Raw genomic sequence first — 24,886 nt, 5'->3', positions numbered from 1 at the left:
TAAAAAATAATAACTGTGGAAGAGATTGTACGGACATGAAATCTTTTAATAAGATTAAAATACAACCTCAACCATACTTAAAAAATAATTAATAATAACCCATCAGGGCCTTAGGTTGTAGAAACTATTAACAAATGTTTAAGATTTTTTTATTTTCTTTTTGTTAACAACAAATCCAACACAAGGACTTCATAGGGCTTATCAATTCAGATAGCATACTTGTTTAAGCAAACTTAATTGTGGAGGAGAGATGTTATGATCACACCTAATTACATTTGAAAGAGTTCACTCATGCCAGTTGTTTATAATAGATGTATGATATTCTCCATTTTAGTTTATAGTTTCTCTTTCCATAATAAATATTTTTTTAGTGGGAAGGATATAATAATACGTTAATTTGTAAAATTAATTTTATTATAAATTAGATCTAACATATCATATGAAAGTATATCAATTTATGAGTTTATTTTTAGGAGATATAGAATGAATATTTTAATCACGAAGAGCAATGTTTTATATATTATGATTTTCAACCTAAATCAAAACCTTCGTGGCAGTCTTTTGTTGAAACTTAAAAGGGAATCAATCATATAGTGCCTTTCGGGTAAGAACAAGGAATACTTTAGAGTGAAAGCATAACAAAATTCCTTACTTCATGTAAAAATAATAATATTAAATAAAAATAAAAATGCACGCTTTCAAAATTACTAAAATATTTAGAAAAATAATTATATTTTATGTAAAATATAATTTCTTGAAATAAAAATTTTATATGTAATCACTTTTACGTAATTTTTTTACACTTTACTAATATAATTAATTATATAAAAAATTATATAATTATATATAATTAATTATATCAATAAAGTATAGAATTTCAAAAAGTCTCTAAAATCTTTAAAAGTTATTTTGTATAGACAACAGTAACTTCGGATAAATAAAATAAGGAAAATTCTTTTGTCATCCTCACACTTCACACACCACACTTATTTTAATTTTTTTTTCATTTTTTCTATAATAAATATTTAGTGTGTGGATGATAAATAAAATAATTCAATTAGTTTAATAAGAATAAAATGAAATAAAAAAATAAAAAATAAAAAATAATATTTTAATATATAAAATGTGTGATGTGAAATGATGTGTAGTATTCCTCGTCAAATAATTGGAAATGTGAGAGGGAGAAAGAGGATAGAAAGGAAGCTGGTGATTGGTTGATTGTTGTGGAGTGGATTTACAGCATTTTATTTTCTAACACGCGAAAGACACGAGTAGGTGGGACACGTGCATAAAGCACAGTTCCATTCCAAACAGTACAAAACAAATCCATAACGGCCACCTAATTGTGTTCGGATTTTAGTATTATGTTTATCTCTTTTCTAATTATAAAATATAACATTTCTATAAAAAAAAAAAAAATGGTTATAGAAGATTTCATTTCAATCCATCTTGAATCTCTAAGTAATTATTTTTAACTTATTGGAGATGTCACGTATTTAAAGTTTAAATAATTATAATAGAGAAATGATAATTACAGTTGTGATTATACAAGCGTCATGTAATCACTTTTAAGAAAATAAATAAATATTAAATCTAAATTTAAAAAAATTAATTCTAAAAAGTAAACCTCATTCTGTTTTAAAATGACTGTACGACACTTACGCATTTTATGAATATATGTAATATTACTCATTATAATAAGATAGGTTGCAAATACAATGTCATTCATACGAAAAACTATCAGATAATTTTTTCTAATTTTTTGGATCATTGAAAAAAACTAAATGTCAAAACGATAAAAAGTTGGAAAAGATTAAAAAAAAATGATGTTTTCTATTTGGAAGTGAAAATAATAATATACTAATATGGTGAAAAACTTGTCAAAGTGGTCAAATAGTCGTCTAGTTTTGTTACGTAGATGAGATGATAAAAAAGTTGAAAGTTGAATAAAATATTATTTTTTATTATTATTTTTATTTCAAATTTTAAAAATATATGAATTATTTATTATATTTTATATGAGAGTTCAGAAAAATTATAATAATTATATGAGACAAGATTAAATAAGATTGTTTGATTTGTGTAATGAAACATGATAGAATGCTTTGTTAACTCTCCCACATATAAAAATTAAAAATGAACTATGAGTGTCAAATTGGCTACAACTTTAGCTAAAAGTAAGAGTGTCAATTTTATAAGTAATCTTCTCATCTATTTGAACTATTCCATTTATCCACTTCCCTAACTATTCCATTGTTAAAAGATAATATTTTAACTGGCCATGTTATTCTTAATTTTAACCTTTTTTTATAACCAATCACATACAGTAACATGTCACGTTTCAAATAGCTTCTGATATCAACTATTAATTAAGAAAAATTATCTGTATAGATATAAGATGGGTAAGAACATTGTTATTGGATATATTAATTATATTTTTGATGAATATAAGATGAATTTAGATTTTGACTATTCCAGTTATATAAATCTCCACATTAGAATAGTTATTTTTTCATTATATAAGAATAAAATAATATACGATGAATTTGACTTTGGCTATTTACATCATATCTCCGCGTTGAATTATCTATTTATTTATTATATAGTAATGAGTAATTAATAATTTAAAAAATATAATTTTTTTAATTTTTAATTTAATTTATTTTATCATATTTTAATTATTAATTATTATTTTATTTTATTTTATCATGTTTTACTATTTAATTTAAAGAAAATAAGGAAAGTTTGTGAATGTAGATGGAGAGAAGAGAGAGTGTTATAAAAATAATAATAAAATAAGTATTTGATGTGTGTACAGTAACTATCAAATTTAGTTTTGATTTTAGAATTACTGTAACTAAAAATTTATTGTCTTTATAGCTAAAAAGTATAATATTTATAAAAAGTATAATAGTGTACTTTACTATAAAAATTTATTATTTTTTTTAAAGATTGATAGTAGTGAGGTGAGATGTACTGAGAAAATGAGATAAGCCTAGCATTGTGATTGGGGCTGCCACGTCAAGATGAGTTGTGTGCTTTTTATCCCCACACTAGCTTGGCTATTTGATATGAAAAAAATATGGAGTCGTCACATTTATGATTAAAGAATAATTTTTGTCATACTTTTAAATTGTTGATTGTTATACGATGTTATTGAATTAAAATGAAAAAAAATAATAATATTTTTTAATAAAAAAATGCTTATTTGTAAATATTTACAATAAAAACGATTCCTCATATTAAATAATTATTTTCATAGTAAATACCCAAATAAATGTGTTTCCAGCCATCGTTTTTTCTCAGACCTGAACCTTGACTCTTGATACTAATTGTTGTGAAAAACGATGACAATAAAGTGAAAGTAAATGTGGAACAAGAAAACAATCACACACGACACAAGATTTACGTGGTTCGACAAATTGCCTACGTCTACGGGAGTTCTAGAAGATTTTATTATTAAGGAATATCACACTACAATGATGGATCAATCACTGTATGTCTACAGTGTTTCTACAGTACAGCCATATGATATAATAATCATATATATAGTCAAATGGCGGAAAAAACCCTAGATTCGAGTAAAATACATGTTCGCTTGAGCGGCGTGTCGAGCGCTCGTCAAGCGAACTTCTTTCCCACATCTGCTCGAGCTCACTGTCGAGCTGATATCGAGCGTTCAACTCTGCCTGATTTCACTTAAGCGGCCAATGCCTCCACTCGAGCAAAACTTCCTTCCGCATTCGCTTGAGCTCACTATCGAGCTGACATCGAGCGTTCGAATCTACCTGATTTTGCTCGAGCGGCCAATGCCTCCGCTCGAGCGATGTGGACCAGACTCCACAGTACTTAATAGTTTGTTGTAATGCTACCATTTTTGCAACGACATATGAGTATTCCATACTAAGCTTGATGCATAGCTTAGTTTATAACTTAATCATTTATTAAAAAAAAGATTGCAAGACCTACTCTTCAATGACTTGTTGATTTTAAGAGCAGACTAATGATACAAATACCTTTTTTCAGAACTCTTTTTATAATCTTCTGTAAAGTGAAAGCCATGGTTAGACAAAAATTATGATGAAAATATAATATAACGTTATTTGGTTAAAAATGGATAGTAAAATAGCTGTTTTTACATTATTATTCTTAACTGCAAGTCTCCAGGTAATGCCAATGGAATTTGACAAAACTATTTATTTGACAATATGCCTATCAGATCAGTATTAAGAATTAGAATAGTGCAGTTTTGATTGAGTAGGAAATTGATTGAATAGTGTAAGGGTACATTAAGGTAATGAGGTGATCTTAGATGATCTGTGAATAGTAGTAAAAAAGTAATGATAAAATACTGAAAATTAGTAAAAAGTAGGTGAAAAGTAAGTGATAAAATAATGAATAGTATTAGAGTGACCTCCGATCACTCAACTATCTAAACACAACCAACATGATTAGCTACAACCATAAACACCATTAGAAATTGTGTTCAATCTCGATCCTTAGTATTATTCTTCACAAAAACTTCTATTTCCATAGTATTTTTTCACTTACACAACAAAAAGTATCCTTGCACTGTGCCTATACATTCTTGAAATCCGATGGTAAATTATTATCATATATTCCTCAAAACTAACCTGTAGTACTCTTTCCATCAATTTGTGGTGCTTTTATGGTTATTTGAACTACCTATATATATAAGATTAGGTAGGGAATTTCATTTACATAAGGACATGATTACAACTTACCAAGATCGAATAAAAGAATTATAAATTTGTCATGGGAGCCATTCACTAGGTATTATTGCATATTTGAGGCAATCAAATATAGTTGTCTTCCATTGTAAGGTCTTTTGACAAGCTAAAACATGATATAAGTGACACAAATAAAAGGTTACTACCAAGGATTAAGATTTCATTTTCTAAGAAAAAGATGTTTTTCAAGATATAATAGAATCATAATGGAGAGCCATTGTAGTCGAAGAATCACCTAGAGGTTGTGATGGGGAAGACAAAAAAGGCTTCGGTGGGATTTGCAAAGAGTCGAGGCTTCCTTCTAGCATATCCACAACTCTACTCATCGCTGGACGATTTGACGGATCGGTCTGTATACAACACAAACCCACTATTAGCATCTTCTTTATATTTTGTTCGTCCTCTTCATTTATGATACCTTGCATCCATAGTTCTTTATCTAGTTCAAGGTGTCTGTATATCCAATGTGGAAAGTATGTTTCACTGGTATGATCAGTCTCAACATCTATATTATTTGTACCCCCAACCATTTCTAAAACCATCATTCCGTAGCTATAAACATCGGATTTATGTGAGACCCCTCCAAAATTTCTACAAAATACTTCCGGAGCTATATATCCCACGGTGCCTCTTGCACCCACCATTGATATGATACTATTTTCTCTAGGGCATATTTTTGCAAGGCCAAAATCAGAAATCTTTGGACAGAAGTTCTCATCCAGAAGAATGTTGTGAGGCTTAATGTCAAAATGCAAGATTCGTGTGTTACAACCTCTGTGTAAGTACTCTAATCCTCGAGCTATGCCAACTGCAATCATGTATAATGTTTCCCATCCCAATTGATGATGATCAACTTTTGGTGGAGCTTTTCGGTATATGAACTTCTCGAGAGATCCATTAGGCATAAACTCGTATATAAGAGCTCTTTTAGAACCCTCGAAACAAAAGCCTCTAAGAGTAACAATGTTGACATGGGAGGTCCTACTAATGCTCGTAACCTCGTTAATGAATTCCTCTCCATCTCCTTTTGATTCTTTCAAAACTTTCACTGCTGCAAAAGAACCATCTGGTAACTTTCCCTTGTAGACACAACCATAGCCTCCTTGGCCTAATTGATCTCTGAAGAAGTTGGTCATTTTCTTGATATCTGAGTAACTGTATCTTCTTATTGAAAATGGTCCATTATTCCTTAGAAATGTCTCAACACTTTGATGAGTTAGATTTTCCTTCTCGAAAAAATGAATGATATTAATGGATGTAAACTTTCTCTTGAAGCAGAGGCCAATTATCAGAACTCCAATTACAATAGATAAACTGGCTGTAAACAAAGAATAAAAATTATGCAATTATGTAGTGCATAAAGAAAAGTTGATCAAAATTACATTTTTTTTTTTTTGCGGTGACACCAGTCTAAAATTGAAGGAGGAAATTATGCCGATGTCTTGGCAATAGCTATCTTAAGAAAAATTGGGAATTAACTTGTGATTAACATGCAAACATAAAGCCTCCCTAGAACATGAAATAGGTATAAAAAATAAAAAATAAAAAGTAGAAAAAAAAATGATTGAAGGCACAAGTTTTCACCATCATTGCTAGTTTTAAAAACTTTCCATTAGAGGAACCTTATATCTCTATTGAAGTTGTACTTTAAGAGGTGTTCATTAGCCACACATTGAGAAGGATTATCAAAGGAGTTAAAGCTTATATGCATTAAACAACTCCAAATGGACTTGTTTGAGTTTTGTAAGTAGTCCAAGCAAATATTGTGTATTGATCTAAAAAAGAAACTAGGTTGAAGAGGTATCTTACCAAATGCTATTATTATCACTTTCAATCTGCCGAACTTCCCGCCTACAGAAAAATATGCAAAACAAAATATACCAGTTTATTCGAAAGTTTTAAACCATTTAAGAGAAAATCTAACAAATCCAAATTGACATGCTTTGAAATCGAATAGTACTTAACAGAGAACAAGACCAAGATATAAATTTTCAATGAGAAGTGATGCAGATACATATATATTATATGAAAGTAAACCCATAAACTGACATGCAGGTTTCATATATTCTATTTGATCTACCTTACAATAATAGTAACTTTACAATCTGACATACTACATTAAGTCAAGCCAGTTTGTAAATTTACTTTTATGTGATTTCTTTGTAGTATTTAAAATATTTCTCAATACAAATATTGATTTCATAGCAATAAGTTTATATTTTTTAATAAAAACATTAAAAAAAGAGCATGATCTTCACTAATTAAGGGTGAAATCATGATTATATTATATAACATAGCATACGATCGAATGTTGAGAATAGTCCTTAAAGTATGCTACTCATTAATACGGCATATTATGAATTTCCTAAGATCCCTACTCATCAAACAAATGTGTGAGGCATAAGCTGGAAACATATGCATGTGAAGAGGAAATTGGAGGGCCATGATCTATATATATTATGGACGCTGCTACAGTGCCCAACAAAAACTATCTTAAACTACTTCTATCGATAGTGTAAATTTTTTTAAACATTTTTTAAACATCTTCAACCTTCTAAAAAAAAAAAAACTATAAATTTATTAATAAATATTTTTTTAATTATCAAATAAAAAAAAAACAATCGAAATACTTTATCGGTAGCCTCTCTAGATGAAAATATCATTTTCCATATATATCATAGAGCATTCACATCCCATTCCCTATAAAATTTCCTATAATTTAACTAAAAAGTACATTTCCTCAATTTTTTCCCTAAATTTTACTCATATTTCAAAAACCTCCTACGTCTCATTCCCTATATTTTCTCTATTTTATTAAAATAACATTTCTTTATTATTTCTTTATTACATTTTTCTCTCACCTCCTTTTATAAACTTAACTACAAATATTTTTATCAATATAAAAATGGTTTGGGGACAAACAGTAGGTCCCCATATTTGGGGACTTACTGTAGCAACCCCATCCCTAAACCCCAAAATGGAGAATGGGATGGGGAGTGGTTTGGGATAAAATCTCTAAATATTTTTTCAAATTATAGGGAATTTGATGTTTGGGGAACCGGATGGGATGCTCTGATGCCCCTCTCACTATGATATTTGCAATTCTGTACCGGACAGATATACGTGAGTGAACTGTTTTCCACTTGGAAAACACCAGTGCCACGGATATTGTTTTACCAAAATTCTTTACCGAAGATTTTTTTTTTTAGATTTTTTTTACTTAGTGATTAAATAAATGTTTTTAAATGAATATGCAATTTTTTTTTATTTTTAAAAAATATCTAAATAGTTTAAAACAGTGGTCAAGGAAAAAGTTAAAAAAAAAAAATAATAACTAATCGGTAGACGATTTCGGTCTTCTGTGAACGTAACAACATCCTTTCCAAGTACTTGTTAAAATTGTCTATATATATATATGTGTTTTAGTTAATTAATAAGGATGCTTCTACACCCATCGCTCCAAATGCTACCGTTAATTATAATTATAATTATAATTCTTTTAAATTTTTTTATATGTGCTTTTTAACACTTTTAAATATTTTTTAAAAAAAATAAAAAAAAAACACGATATTATTAAAAAATGTTTCTTTAATCAATAGGTAAAAAAATTAAAAAATAAAATAAAAAATTCAAACAGAAAGAATGAATGGTGAGAATATCATTTTTCAATTAATAATTAACAGCATAAGTTGGTACCAAAATGCTAATTTGAAAATTAATTTTAAAAATTTAGTACCAAATATATTTTCAAAATGGTAATCTGCCATTTGGCAATAAAATCTGATTTCTTCACCCTTCTTCTCTTTAATAAATAAATAAATAAATTAACCTTCACCTTTGATATATACCTTTGATATATTAATTTCTTATAATAATTTACTACGAAATATTCTATCTTTAATGGAAAGAAATCAGCTTAATACTTGTTAATAATAATTTATGACCCATTATCTCATAGTTACGAACCATGGGGTACTGCTTTTCATCGCATGATATCATGAGGACTAATTGGTAATTAAGATCACAAAAAAACAAATTAAAGTAGTCTTACATTGACTCAAAGCTGGAATATTCCAAGCCATTTACTCCCTTTGAATGTTGACCAGATCATAAGGCTAGGTGTGTGAGATATTAGAGCTTCAACTTTAATTCTTATCACTAAAATATAAATTAATTTAGAGCTTATACTAGCTAGCTTAAAGAAGAAGAACCATACCACATGAATTGATTAATCTATCTACGGAAAAACAAGTCTAAACTTTTTAATAAACTCAGCAAACAGATCGATATATGTAGAAATCTTTATTCACATTAATTAGTTGTATTTTAAAAAAATATTGTTGTTTTAACTTTTTCAAAATTGTAAGGTTCATCGTAGATAAGTTCTGATCCCCGTAATTAGGTGTGATCATAACATCACTCTCTCTGGTTTCAGGGTAGAGGTATTTTCCTCTCGTCTTCTGTACGAGTTTTACACCGGATGGCGGATAACTTGGATGAATTGTATGCGAGTTTGTCTTTAACAGAGAAGGAGAATGAGGAGGTGTCGGTGGAGCCGAGTAGATTGGAGGAAGTGTTGGAACGTGGAGAGAATTGTTTGATTATGAAGCTTCTGATTCGGAAACATTATAATCATGAAACTTTTAAACAGACAATGCGAAAAGTTTGGCGTTTGGTGAAAAGTGTGAAATTCCGTGATTTGAATGCCGAATTTACTTTGGTTGAATTTGAAGACAGTCGAGACAGAGCCAAGGTTGTACGTGAAGGGCCATGGAGCTTTGATAAACATTTGGTGTTATTGAAGGAATTTGATGGTCTGATTCAGATCAGTAAACTTGAATTGGTCAAAGCTCCTTTTTGGGTCCGTATCCATGATCTACCATTGATAGCTCAAAATGAGTATATTGGAAAATTGATTGGCAGTGCGTTGGGGGAGGTTCTGGAGATTGATCTGGATAAAGGGGAAATGGAATGGGGGGAGTACATGCGAGTCCGAGTAATGTTGGATATTTCCAAACCTTTCTTACGAAGGAAACGTTTGAATGTGGGGAAAGGAGATTCATGCTGAGTGACTTTTTCCTATGAACGACTACCCGATATATGTTTTTTCTGTGGAGTGTTGGGACACACTTTGAAGGATTGTGAAGTCACCAACGCTGGAAAATTGGATCAGACGAGGCTTCCGTATGGTCCATGGATGAGAGCCAGTTTTCTAAGTACTCGAAGGGGGGTAGGGAGGCGAGAGGGCAATTACTCAGGGAAACCAACAATGGCAGCACCGCTGTCGACGGCGGAGGGAGGGAAACCAGAGGGGACGATGACGCAATCTGACGTTTCACACGTTCTGTCCGTTACGGAACCAGATCCGTCGGTTACAACTGTAGTTAACGTACCAGTTGAGAGCATAATTTGTGGCAATAAAGATTCTGTTGTGGAGGAGTTAATTACAGAGGCAAATATCTCGGTTCCGGGTGTTCAGGCGGCCAGTTCTGCAATAAAGGCTAGGGAGGATTCTCGGCAAGATGTGGTTGCTGTAATCACGGAATTAAAGCAGAATCTGCAAGCCGAAGATAGTGGGTGTACGGGTCTTACCGAAGGAAACGGGGATGATAATGTGCATGGGCTTACTGACGTCCCAGTCTTTCAGGATTCGGACTTGGGTTTGGGTTTGGGCTTAGGCCCATACGGTTACAAGTCAAAGCTTTCTTTTAGTCAGTCGGGTTCTCATTTAGCCCTTTCCAATAATGATGTAAACCAAAACCCGACTATCTCTTCAGCAGCAGTTAGGGCTACGAGACTCAAGCGGCAGCATGGGAGAGGAAGGTCGGCAGCTTCTGGGTATGCTGATGGAGTTCAAACGGAGGCTTTTCTCGGCAAGAAACGAAAAGGCTCTTTGCTGTTGGAAGCTGTTACAAAGAAAGGTAAAATTTCTGGTGAATCTAATGTGGTGGATCCGAAAGCTATGTTATCGGTGGTGGCTGTTGACCAGCCCCGCCGGTCACCATGAAAGGCCTAAGTTGGAATCTCCGTGGGCTTGGGAACCCACGGAGTGTTCGTACGCTTCGTGATTTAATTACGAAGGAAGTTCTTGATTTTGTTTTTTTGCAAGAAACGAAAATGCATGCTAGAAATTTGGATTTGTGTAAATTTAAGTTGGGTTTTAGTAATTGTTTTGGTGTGGATTGTGTGGGGCGGAGAGGTGGACTGGCTCTGTTTTGGAGGGATGATTTGAAGCTAGATATAATTAATTATACTCATCATCATATTCATGCAATTGTTATTGATGGTAATGGGGAAAAGTGTTTAATAACAGGGGTTTATGGCCATCCGGATAGGACTATGAGAATGGAAGTGTGGAGGGTTTTAAAAAATTTGGGCCGAGGAGTTAATATACCTTGGTTAGTGTTTGGGGATTTCAATGAAATTCTTGACAATTCTGAGAAAAATGGAGGAATTTTAAGGAGTAATACTCAACTAAGTGAGTTTAGGGAGGTGTTGGAAGTATGTGAGCTAAGAGACTTGGGTTTTGTTGGGAATCGCTTTACTTGGAGCAATCGAAGAGAGGGGGCTGATTTAATCATGGAGAGATTGGATAGGTTTCTTGCTAATACTTTATGGTGTGATATATATCCCAATCTTAGAGTTTATCATGGTGTAGTGGCACATTCTGACCACACTCCTTTGTGGGTAGATACTGAGGGTGCGTTAAGTCGGAGAAGGGGGAAGAAATTGTTCCGTTTTGAAGCCATGTGGGTGGGAGAGAAAGCATGCTCCTCTATTATTGAAAAGGTGTGGGGGCGTGTAGAGGGTTCTGTTTCTTTGAGTCGTATTATGAGTTGTATCTCTACATGTGCAGAAGATTTGGGAGTTTGGAACAAGTCATCTTTTGGGCATGTTCAACAAGAGTTAGCAAAGGCCAAGTTGAAGCTTCAGAATCTACAAGCTACTGATCCTAATTGTTTATTCATGGCTGAGATTAATAAGGCCCGTGATGAAGTTCAGAAGTGGCTGGAAAGGGATGAGTTAATGTGGAAACAGAGGTCTCGTGTTCAGTGGCTTCGGGAGGGGGATTGTAACTCTAAGTATTTTCATTCAAAGGTTTCGGCTAGAAGAAGGAAGAATACTATTGTTCAGCTGAAGGATGATTCTGGAAACTGGAAGAACGGGGTTAAGATGGATGCTTTAATCACTGATTATTTTCAGAATCTGTTTTCAGCAGCGGACCAAGTGGAGATGACGGAGGTTTTATCGAGTATTGATAGGAAGGTCACAACTGATATGAATGTAGAGCTCTTAAAACCTTTTGTGGCCAAGGAAGTGGAGGATGCTCTCAAACAAATGCACCCCTCAAAAGCACTCGGACCCGATGGTATGTCTTCTATTTTTTTTCCAGAAGTATTGGCATGTGATTGGTAAATCTATTACTGATGCTTTGCTGTTAGCTCTGAATTCTGGAGATTTTCCAAGTGATTTGAATCATACATTCCTTACTCTTATCCCTAAAAAGGCATCACCTTCAAAAGTGGCAGATTTTCGACCTATTAGTCTTTGTAATGTGCTTTATAAAATTCTGTCTAAAGTCATTGCAAATAGACTAAAGAAGATCTTACCGGATGTTATTTCTGATACTCAATGTGCTTTTGTTCCGGGTAGACAAATTTATGATAATGTGTTGCTTGCTTATGAGATTGTGCATTTCTTGAGAATGAAGAGATATGGAAATAAAGGTTTTATGTCTCTTAAACTGGATATGAGTAAAGCGTATGATAGGGTGGAGTGGATCTTTTTAGAAAAAGTTATGGAATCCCTTGGTTTTGCTCGGAACTTTATAAGTTTGATTATGAAGTGCGTGAGAACAATGTCCTTTTCAGTTTTAGTTAATGGTAGCCCCAAAGGCCCTATAATTCCAAGTAGGGGGATTAGACAAGGAGATCCTTTATCTCCTTATCTGTTTCTCTTATGTACTGAAGGTCTAATCTCTTTATTGAAACATTCTGCTGGTAGAGAAGGTGTTAAGGGGGTTCAGATTTGTAGAGGTGCACCAAGAGTGAATCACTTGCTATTTGCGGATGATAGTCTTATTTTTTGTCAAGCTGATGTCGCCACTAATGAGAAGATTCAGATCTTATTAAAAAAATATGAGAGAGCTTCGGGGCAGTGTATTAACAAAGAAAAGACCTCTATGGTTTTTAGTAAGAATGTTAGTGATGTATTAAAGGCTGATATTATGCAACTTTGGGGAGGGAGTCATACACAACAATATGAAAAATATTTGGGGCTACCACCTTTAGTTGGGAGATCAAAAAAACAAGCTTTCTCTAGTCTCAAAAGTAGAGTTTGGCAGAAATTACAGTTGTGAAAAAGTAAATTATTATCACAAGGGGGTAGGGAGGTACTCATTAAGACAGTAGCAATGTCTATCCCTACGTATGCTATGAGTTGTTTTTTGCTCCCAAAGTCTCTTTGTAAAGAATTAGAGATGATGATGGCAAAGTTTTGGTGGGGAAATCAGGGGCAAGGGAATAAAATTCACTGGGTAAGTTGGGAGAAACTAAGTAACTCTAAATTTAGAGGAGGGATGGGTTTTAAAGATCTACATCTTTTTAATCTAGCTCTTTTAGCTAAACAAGGTTGGCGGCTTCTAAAGAATGATGTTTCCCTCGTGCATCGTGTTTTTAAAGCTAAATACTTCCCCAATACAAGTTTGTTTGAAGCTAAACTCAGAAATAATTCATCATATGTGTGGAAGGGTATTTTGGAAGCTATAAAAGATTTGAAGAAAGGATGTAGGTGGAGAGTGGGAAATGGTAAATCTGTCAATGTTTTTAAAGACCCATGGATTCCAGATTTTTCTTTACCCCCCAATAATTCTGAGGTTGATGAAGATTTAAAAGTTCATTCTTTGATTGATATCAATACGGGATGGTGGAATATACAAGCTTTAAGAGCTCTATTCAATCCAAATGTGGTTCAGAAAATTCTGCAGCTTAATATTTCTATTCATGCTGAAGATTCTTTGCTTTGGGTGCATGAGAAAAATGGAATTTATTCAGTTAGAAGTGCTTACCGAATGTTACAGCAGGATATCTCCAATGATATGGGGCAGCACTCAAGGGAAAGCTTGGCTTCAGTTTTTTGGAAATGTTTGTGGCATCTGAAACTCCCTAAAAAAATTAAGATCTTTGCATGGAGGGCGTGCCATGAAAAACTACCAACTTTCCAGAATTTAAAACTTAAACATGTGCTTGAGAATGATATTTGTGCTATCTGTTCTAGTAGTGTTGAAGATGCTGCTTATGCCTTATTTTATTGCACTGATGTGAGACAAGTGTGGTTGGATTATTGTCCTGAATTGGGAGGGATTGTTTCTGATCTCTCTTTTTGGGATTTGGCAAATTTGGCTCGTGATAGAGGTTCTCATGATGTTTTAACTACTTTTTTGGTAGTTGCTTGGGGATTATGGAATAGGAGAAACAAGTTTATTTATGAGGATGTGTCCCTGAATATTAATACTGCTGTTAATAATGCTTTGTCATTAAAACAAGAGTATGCTAAGGTGCAGGTTTTTCATGGGTTTGATAAAAGGATTAATCATGTTGTGTATTGGCATCCCCCTCCCATAGGTTGTCTGAAATTAAATGTTGATGGTGCTACATTTAGTGACTCTTTTTCTGCTGGGGTTGGGGTTATTTTGAGAGATCATAATGGGGATGTTGTGGTAGCTGCAAGTAAGGTGGAAAGGGAGGTTTCTTCAGCTGTATTTATTGAAGCCATTGCTTTTTTGAGAGGCCTACAACTATGTGTTCAGTGGGGGGTACCTAAAATCATGATAGAATCTGATTCTCTGATTCTTGTCAACTGTTTGAATGAAAATTCTGAGTGTCTAACGGAATTTGATTTCATTTTACAAGATATTCGAAGGCTTATGCATGAGTTTGAAGAAACAAGACTTGAACATGTCCATCGATTGGGTAATGGTGCTGCCCATCAATTGGCAAGATATGCAAGGGAAGTTGAAGACATTGTTATGTGGTGGAATTCATGTCCTTCTGTTGTAAGTCAAGCTATTTGGCTTGATAAAAACTCTATTTGTAAGGACTCTTTGATATGAATGAAAGTTTTGACTTGTTATAAAAAAAAAAAAAAAAAGTTCCACAGCAAAACTCACATCCAATTGAAAGGCCGGGAGAGCAGAGAAAAAAAATGTGCATACCGTCTGAGTCGTTTGGACCACAATTGAAAGATTGCACTCCGTCACGGCAAAAGCAGACAAACGGGGAGGTGCTATTAGAGCCGCATCTTCCGCCTGAGTGCTCACACCCACTACAGGCAACCAGCAACGATCGATCGTATTCCACCTCAAACCCTTCCTTCAGAGCTTCCACCAGTAACGGTAGTACTGTTTCTCCACCCGCAAGGAAGCCATTGAGAGCACTCGTTTTGAAAATGGGAACTTTCACAGTAGCATCACATGATTGGTAAAATTTAGATAGATTGATACCGGGCGGCAAAGTGTCGTCTACGAAGTAAGCATTATTCCAAGCTCCTGGGCCGCATTCAAATGATCTATTCAAGGGCGGTATGGCTTGATGGCAGCGATAGAATAAAGTTAGGTTCTGAACGGTTGAAGTATAATCATACAAGGTGTAATTCAAAGCGGTAGTCAACTTTTTTTTAGGACAGAGATTATCCCAGAGGTCCATTCTTGCAATGGTCATATTCTTTGTACTCTGGTTGAAATTCAGTACCCGGAACTCTAGCTCTTCAAATTGCAAAACAGGGTATTCATTATTGTCTTCATCATTGGAGCACTTCAACTCGTACCCCTTATCCCTATGCCCGCAATAGTCCGGCCGATCATCGTCTATCCAGTAAGGGAACGAAATGTTTTCGAACCTTCCACAGTGGTAGGGACGACCGCACTCCTCGAATAAGGGATCATCGCCGATGCAGTAAGATGGTGGAAGTGGTAGTACTGTTAGGATGATGAAGAAGGAGATGTGGAGGATGGAAGGTAGAGATGTAGAGAAATATGGGGCGTCCATGTTTGTAAGGAAAGCGGGTACCGGGGTGAGAGATGACCAGATGATGAAGATGATGATGATGAGGGTATGTTAATCATGTTAGTGTGGGACACAGCATATTAACTGTTGAACAATGAGTGATCAAAACGAAAGAAATAATTTCCACACGCAAGTTGACCATAATTTTGTTTGGTGGGAGAATTTGGAGATCGATCGAGATTGTTTCAGATAATATTTAATTTAATAATGAAGGGAATGAATATTTTAAATCTATCTTCTTTTTATTTCAAAAGAAAAAGGAAAAAAAAAATATCATTAAGGTATGTACGTAACTTACAAAGAAACGTACGATTGTGAAACTGTGGAGATGGAAGAGAATTTGGGATGATAACTCAAACATCTCGAACGTTATCTTTCAAATGGAGCAAATCAATAAAAACATTTGAGAAATGCTTTGATTATAAGTGGATTTCTTAAAAATAAATTTACTAATTGATGTCAATTGATGCAATATATTATATTGTAAAGTTATTATTGTTATAAAATAATTTTAATATATCACATGAAACTACGATAATTTTTGATTTTTTTTTTTTTTTGTGTAAAATCTCTTTATAATTGTATCAATACTCAACAATTTCAAATAACTTTATCCCTAATTTGTGTCGGGGGATAAAAAATGTGATGGTGCTTTAATTTGTCCCTAATTTTACTTTTATCAAGATTATTATAGCTTTTAGGAGAGTTAAAGTAGTTTTTATCCTGAACTTTACCATTAAGATTTTATGAATAAAAATTTATTGATGACTAGTTTTCATAAATCTATATTATGAATCTAAATAATTTCAATAAACATATAATACATGTATTTAACCTCAATTGTCCATTTTTTAAAACAATTCTCATCTCATCTCATTTTATTCGGTCACATTTCTTTTTTAAACATCAATTAAACACAAACACTAGCTTTCAAACTAATCATTACAACATTCTCAAACTTCTAAACAAAAAACAATTCAACTTTTCAAATCTAAAAAAAAAAAAATATATTAAAAATAATATTTTAACAATATTTTAATTTTATAATATTTTTATTTAACTTTTTTTCTCTCTATGTTTTCAAAACTTAATAAATATTTAATTCAAACTATTTTATTACTATTCACAAACCATCTTATTACATCATCCCCAAACTTGTTTTTAACTAACTGCGTACCACTATAAAATATTTTTGTGTTTGTGGAAATAAAATTGTTGACATTCGAGCAATTCAAAGTCAAAGCAAATGTGTTTGCTTGGTTCAACCAAAAAAATATGATGCATTTGTTAAATCAAATTCAACTCATCTTAAATAATTATTAATAGTTCGTTAGTATTTTAATTTCTCATAAAAAAATTAAATTTATTTTAATTTATTTCATATATTTTAACTAAAAAGTTAAATTTAACTCAATTTAAAAAAGTTAAGATAGGAGGCTTTAGGACTTGTTCAAAATGAGTCAGCCATGCATGTTAACTTTCTAACCCATTGTGGACGACAAGCTTAAAAAGTCTCTCTTTTTCAAAGAGTCAATACCTCAGCTTATAACAAGTCTCTCTTTTTCAAAGAGTCAGTACTGTTGAGTACAGTAAAATCTTAGCCTTTAATGCCTCACCCACTTCCGGAAGCAGAATATCAAATATGGGCAATAAATCCTATCCACCTAATGCCTTCCAACCAGTCAATTATCAAATCTCACATGTGGAAAATCAGGATATTCATTACTATAAAGGGATATGGCTGCAGAAAATATCTTCTTACTCAGTACTTAATCCGGAATCGTGGCCTTCTCAATGGACGCAATTACAAGAAGCTGTTTCGGGCTTAAGCCCCTCTTGGGTCATACCGAATGAAGTCCCTCTTCAAAGCCCAAAGGAGTTGCCGCCTGAAGAAATAAATCAGACTGGGGAAAAGCCTATCATCTCAACTCGCCCAAGAAATGATTTAAGTCAGCCCTCTTCAATCAGTATGGGTGTAACCGGTTCGGTTTGATCCGGTTTTGGATAAAATTTAGGACCGAACCGGTATGTATCGGTTTTGTATTTTTCAAAACCGATTACGCACCGGTTACCCTCTTAAACCGGTACTCCGGTTTTATCAGTTTCCGGTCTGGTTTGGTCCAGTTTTACCAGTTTTAATGTAATATATTATATTATATAATATCTAATATAATATATTATAGTATATAATACTATAGTGATAATATATTGTAATATATTATAATATATATTATAATTGTATTATAGACTATAATGATATATTACAATATATAATATAATAATATATTATAGTATATTATAATATATAGTGATATAGTCTTAGTATAATTATTAATATACACTATATAATACTAGTATAACTATTAATATAATAAACAAAATGATATAAGATTTTAAAATTTAATATTATATTAATTAGTAATTTATCATATAATACAAGACTATTTTATATATAGTTACATATTATATATAAATATTATATACAATATAAAAATTTAAAATATATATAAATCGGTTCAGTCCGGTTCGGTCCGGTTTTAAAAAAAGAAAAATTGAAACCGGACCGATTTTGACCGGTTATAAGAAAACTAAAACCGGTACCAGACCGAACCAATCTCGGGACTGGATCGATGCCACCGGTTTGGTCCGGTCCAGTCCAGTTTACCGGTTTATCGATTTTTTTTACACCCCTATCAATCAGCAATGGGAAATCAGATGGAAAACTGGCCCACCTTACAATGGTCTCAATCCCACGCAGCAAAAACTGAAGGCAAAGATTTTCTCTCCAACTATTACATATAAGCCAATTCATATTATTCTAGACAGCCAAAGTTCAAATCCTCCACCAGGTTTCCTCTAAAGAAGTCAGTGGGGCCAACCATCAGATACAAGGCAATATCCTCAGAACAACCAGCATGTTTAGAAGAGTATAAACCATCAAGGAGCTCAGTCACTATAGTCCCTCTTTCAGAAACAGAAACCCAGGCAAAAAGGATGCTCTCAGAGACTGAAGACATACAACACCCAAAACAAAAATTCCAAAAAATTTCAGAAGTAGATGGCAAAGGAACAACAAGAAGCAGCACTGAAAGCTGCAATGAAGAGAAAGAGGTAGCTTTTATGCTCTTATCCATCAATAAAACATGCACTGGCAAAGCAAAAAAATAAAGGGAACAGCAAGGGCAAAGCCTTACAGTAGGTCCTCTCAAAAGACAATCTCAATTGGGAAAGTAAACAAAGCTGACGAGGCGGGCTCAACCATGCCTCCAATTTTTCCATGAAGACACTGATATGGAATTGCAAGGGTTTAGCCTGCCCTAAAGTAATCAAAAATATAAGGGCCTATATATCTAAATATAATCCAGATATTATATTTTTGTAGGAAACTATGGTGTCTAGTGAAAACACCATTACTATTGTAAATAGACTAGGTTTCCACCTTTTTGTTAATGTCCCCGCCATAGGGAAAAATGGCGGACTTTTGTTGCTATGGCGACCCTAGATGGATATAGAACCGGTGAATGTTAATACAAATGCTATTTCTATTTTGGTCTACTTTAATCCTCCTAATCATCATTGGTTGTCTACTTTTATTTATGCTCCAGCTCAATGGAAACACAAGACAAAATTCTGGACTCATCTGGAATCTATGCATCAATATTTCCCCGACCCTTGGCTTTATATTGGTGATTTCAATGACTTACTCAGTCAAACGGATAAAGTGGGGGGCCGACCAGTCACATCTACTTCCATCAGTGGATTAAAAAGCTTAATGGATTCTCATGGCTTAATTGATATAGGCTTTTCAGGACCAACTTTCACATGGACAAATAATCGTCAAGGAAAAGCGATGATCCGAGAACGGTTAGATTGGGGAATAGCCAATGCATTGTGGAGGATGCTCTTTTCGGATGCCACCATTCAGCATTTAGAATCTTCAACCTCAGATCACAAGCCTTTCTTGCTCAACACAATGAAGATAAGAAAAAATGCTTCTCAGTTTAAATTTGAAGAATTCTGGACTCATGAACCTCTCAGCAATATTATCATTCAAGATGCATGGAGCCAACAATTCAGCGGCAATCCCACCTAAATACTATGCAACAAGATCAAGGAAACAAAAAAAGCACTCAAACTCTGGAATAAAAATCACTTTGGAAGAATCCAGTCAAATATCCAGCAAATCGAGATAGAGTTCAGTCAACTACAAAGCACCACGCCAGACCAACCGAATTTACAGAGAGAAAATTACCTTCTCCATAAACTTCAAGATCAGCAAAATAATGTTCTCTGATAAATGTATGCTAAATTAACATATTCCTGCAAGTGGGTATTTCACAAGACACTAAAACATACATAATGATTTATCTTTTTCTTATAAGGTAAAACAATATATACAAAAGGGTTCATCTTTTGATCACAATTTCTTCACACTCGAGCACTTTTTGATTACCTTTATTTCAGATCTCATTGTATCCTAATAAACAGCTTTCCAATTTGACTAGTTTTGTTCCTCCGAACTGAAACAACTTCCGAGCAAACTTTTCCTTCTGGTGTTCGTGGACATAAGCCCAAAAACAAAAGGAGTTTGTAGAAAAGAGGTCCTTATTAAACTATCCCTTCGCCTAATTTATTTATTCATTATGGCTTGGTTAGATTTCAGATACTATGGACGACTAAATTGTCGGCCAGTATATATAGCACTCAAATCTTGCAAATCGTCTATATTCTACATAACCTAGCGATTCAGTCTAAAAAAACCTCAAATTTATAAATCTCACCTGATTCATGACAGTCACATTGATTTGGGGAAGGTTTGTAAGTTGTAAGGAGAATTCTTTCACACCCTTTGAATATCCTGTGATGTTTTCAGTTAGTATGAGCATTCAACATTCTTGAAACAAGACCATGTAACCAGCAAGAAAAATTCTTTTGCCACACTTAGAGACCATCTAAAGCTACTTTGACAGTGACATCATATATCAGCTTACTGCATCATTAACTTTTATTTCAAAAGCACACCAAATAAAAGTAAGTAAAAAATTTGACACAAACGATGCTATTGGTCAAGGCCAAATTGGGGGTACAGGGACACTCAAGTTTGTCAGACAATGAGTTTTCCCCTGCCCCTATCAAATAGAAGGACCCATAATCAACATCCTTTTTCGTATAGAAACACCCATAATCAGCTTCCTTGAACAAGATAGAGCTATTGGCAACCATGGATAGCAAATCTTTCAATTAAACAAAGCAAAAATAACCAACAAAGACGTTCAAATTGAACTTTCATAAAGAAAATTGATGAAACTGATTCTCAAGTTGAAAATGTCGACGGAAAAATTCAAATAAACAATAGAAATACACATATCCAACTAGGAAATAGCACTACCTTGGCTTAGCATTTGACCCTGTAGCAGGCTCGCCATACAATTGTATGCCAGATAAATATGGAACATAATATTGAACAACGGAATCACCCTCATTAAGTACAAAAGGCACTCCCACCCTGTGATGACCCACTTTTGCGTGTATTTTCACTGAATGATTGTTTTTATTTTAATTAATATATTAGTTTATTTATTTTAATTTATTGCGTTTAAAATTGATTTTTAATTTATTGGATGTTGTGTTTTATTTATTTATTTGTTTTACGGTTTTTTAATCTCTTTCTCGGCGGTTTTGTTTTGTTGTCCGGAGTGAAGATTGGACCTCATCTCTTCCTACATCTCTTTTTCTTCCTTTTTCCTTTTTTCCCTTTTTCTCTTTTCTTTTTCTTATTTCTTTTCTTTTTCTTTTTTTTTCGTCTTCTTTCTTCTTCTTTTCTTCTTTCTTCCCGTGTTCCGTCGACCCTCTCTCTCTCCTCTCCCACGCCGTAACCAGCTCAGCCCCTCGACCCACCGCCGTCCGGCTGCCGTGCAGCACACCGCCCCCACCAGTCGAAGCTCCTCCCTCCGGCGCACCTCCCCATCGAACCTCAGCCCCATCCGGCTAGCCGTTTGGCCGGAAAACGCCCTTGAAGCCCCCACGGTTTTTGCCCCAATCCGCCGCCGTCGCTCCACCTCCGGCCACCACTTCTTCACCACTTCATCACTGGTTCCTTGCCGTCCTAACCCACCCATTTCCAACCCCTAATAGCCACCGGAACAGCTCCCACGAGCTAGCTTTCCATTTTGGAAAATCCGGCCTCCTTCCACCGTTTTCGCCGCCACCCACGACCAACCACCACTTCCAATAGCTTCATAATCATCCTTAGACCATTCCCTATCAATCCCAAGCCCTGGTTTGTCCCCGTTCAAAAGTGGGTATTTTACAACCCATGGCCACAGTGAATTTTCACTGTTACGTTTCTTTTTCTTTGCCGTTTGCAACGCCGCAAACTTTCTAAAAATACCGTATAGCGCTGTAAGTATTTTCCAAACCCTATTTTCAGATTTATATATATATTGCTCTTTCAATAATTTATCTACTGCTTGGTTGATTCCGGACTTAGTCCAAGGAGATCGGGGGTTGGATGGATGGAGGACGGAGTTGCTTGTTTTATTGATATATGTTGGTTGATTATTTTTTGTGCATTGATATAGCATTTACATGGTGCATGCACGTGTGTTTTTATTTAATTGAGAAAGGCCTGTTTAATTGGCGTAAGTGGACTTACGGGTGCGTGTGTATCACGACCCCAAGCCGGGATGGGGTATTATCTCGGTGGAGCTCCTCTGGTCACTCGGGAGCGGAATAAACTGAGTGATGTCCCCTGGGTTGTCGCTGGGCGACGACGGGAGCGGGGGCTAGGGGATGCTTGGCTACGAACGCGCCGGGCGCGGAACCGGGCATCGCTCTACGCACCGACTTCGTGGCCCTTCGCTGGTGAGGGCTAGAGGATGCTTGGCTACGAACGCGCGGGACGCGGAACTGGGCATCACTCGTTAGGTGTCACATGCGTGGTGGTACTCTGCGGTGTGGCACTGGAGCCAGGGTGTGCGGATGACCCCTAGGGGAGGTTATGGTGCATACGGATAAAATGGATAATGGTTTGAGATGGATATGGGCCAAATGTGACTTTTGGAGTGATATTTGGAAATGATATGTTTTGGGCCAAATGAGATTTTTGGCGTGTGTGGAAAAATATGTTTTTATGGGTTTTACGATTGGCATCACTTCATGCATATTGTTTGAGTTCTATATGCTTTTATCTAGTGGCATTTGGATTTTACTTACCTGCGATACCATTTTTGGTTTCGTAGATTTTGGTGCAGGATTCGAGGAGGAGGAGGAGGCTGAGCCCGAGGATGCGGCTCCGCCGGGGTTTTGAGTCGAAGTTATGCTTTATAGTTTGGTTTAAAACTATATTTGTGTTTTTTGTAATATTTTATTTATGTATGTTTTAAACAGCTTGTTTTATATTAAGAAAAAATTCTGGTACTTAGTTATATGACTTTCGTTATCCGCTACGTGTTCCTTCGTGCACATTTGTTGCTTTTGCACACACTTGGCACTCGTTGATAGGGTGGTAACCCGGGTTGTCACCATCCGGACGTCTCGATTTTCCCGTGTCCATGCGTGGGGATTTGGGGGCGTCACACACCCCGTATGCACTCCGTTCCTTAAATGTTTCCCAAAGATCATTCAACATGAAGTATGGTTGAAACTCAACATCACAAGTCCTCAACCCCCTCATTGTCGTCTACAAGAAAACAAAAATCAGAAATTTTTTTGTATCAAACCCCACAAAATGAGCATCACAGCTATGTAAAAGTCTATGGAAAGTTGAGAAAACATAGGGAGGAAAATTAACTAAAAAAATCACCTCTTCTACAGTACACTCTTCACTCTTTATAAATACTGAATACTACTAAGCCCAATATTCAAATTGATGATGCCCAATACTTTCTCCTACAGATACTGAGAAACCAAACATAATTACAACGAATCAAGAATAAAGATAAGATAAGAGATCAATCTTGGAGAAATACTGGGCCGGGACCAAAGGCGTGGTGGATTCCAAGAACCTATCAAGGTTACTAGCAGGCTTTATGGAAGCTCCAAAGGCTTTGTCAATGAATATGGAGGGCCTTTGCTCGTCGGAGATGGATCCAGCCTCTCGGTCTCATCACCCTTTTTTCCTCGACGAGCTTGTTTTTGCTGATTCTGATTTTTTCTGCCTTTCGATGGGAAGTAGAACCGGTTCTCAGGGTGCAGAGGCCCAAAGTGCAAACCAGATCCCATCATTTCCACCGTTTGGTTGTTGAGAAGAGTGAGGAAATAAGATAAAAATGTAAAAAGAATAAGATTCTAAGATCTGCTTTCTGCACGCCTTTTTTTTCTTCCTGCACGCCAACTGATCACAAATATACTATCACAGGGCTTAGTTGTCTGGAGGTTTAGCTTTATCAAAGTGTCATCTGTCAGGAAATTTAATATTAGTCTAAATCGCTTAATTTTCCAGGGGTTTCCTTTCGGTTTGAAAATATCCAAACACCGAAGAGAAAACCCAATAACAGCTTGAGAAATCCCGGACTGGATCAGATCACCAGAAATCTCATAAACTTGTATTCAAGATAAAGTATCGAAATTTAGATGAGAACGATTCAAAGAAAAGATAGGAACCACTGTGGATTGAATGAGACCCAAATGGGTTTTGAGTGAAGGAAGAAATAAGGCTCAAGGCGTGAAGGAAAGCATAGACTACAGAGAGACAGAGAAACAAAGAAGGTTTCCACCGGCGAGCAGACAAGTGTCATAGAGAAAGGCATAGTATGTATACTAAAGTATTTTCCCTTTCATTCTACTTTATTATTTTATTTAATACCATTAATTAACTTGATTATAGGAGATTAGAATGGAAAATTGGCATGCTAGACTTATAAATTAATATGATTTATGAAACGTTTGGATTGAGAAATATTTTCATATTATTTCATTATTATAATTTTTTTAACTTTTGTTTAAAATATAATAAATAATTTAATTTTTTTTAAATTATAATTCAACTTTTTCAGATTTGAAAATAATAATAATATTAAAAAAATAATATTCTAATAATATTTTATTCAATTTTCAACTTTTATCTAAAAT

At 34.5% G+C, this 24,886-nt stretch overlaps 1 protein-coding gene across 1 annotated transcript; it reads right to left on the bottom strand.

Moving 5' to 3' along the window:
• Nucleotides 1-4,480: 4,480 nt before the first annotated feature.
• On the bottom strand, nt 4,481-15,854 carry LOC122297237 (LEAF RUST 10 DISEASE-RESISTANCE LOCUS RECEPTOR-LIKE PROTEIN KINASE-like 2.1). The gene is made up of 3 exons (XM_043107229.1): nt 14,965-15,854; nt 6,561-6,602; nt 4,481-6,069 (listed from the first exon to the last, which is right to left on the bottom strand). Exons 1-3 carry the CDS (start codon nt 15,794-15,796, stop codon nt 4,937-4,939), a joined length of 2,007 nt encoding a protein of 668 aa, XP_042963163.1. The 5' UTR covers nt 15,797-15,854; the 3' UTR covers nt 4,481-4,936.
• Between the last annotated feature and the right edge of the window lie 9,032 nt (nt 15,855-24,886).

This window comes from Carya illinoinensis, chromosome 15, assembly GCF_018687715.1.
Source record: "Carya illinoinensis cultivar Pawnee chromosome 15, C.illinoinensisPawnee_v1, whole genome shotgun sequence".
NCBI classification, from domain to species: domain Eukaryota; kingdom Viridiplantae; phylum Streptophyta; class Magnoliopsida; order Fagales; family Juglandaceae; genus Carya; species Carya illinoinensis.
Note: the sequence above shows the minus strand (reverse complement) of the source record. Positions and strands in the feature narration are given on the sequence as shown.

Bases quoted from the DNA above. Each gene is read 5' to 3' on its own strand.
- LOC122297237 (XM_043107229.1), bottom strand. From the start codon at position 15,796: ATGGACGCCCCATATTTCTCTACATCTCTACCTTCCATCCTCCACATC. The intron at 6,603-14,964 runs GTATGCACATTT...ATTTTTCTGTAG, and splicing joins TGGTCCAAACGACTCAGACG to GCGGGAAGTTCGGCAGATTG. The intron at 6,070-6,560 runs GTAAGATACCTC...CTTTGTTTACAG, and splicing joins AGTGATAATAATAGCATTTG to CCAGTTTATCTATTGTAATT.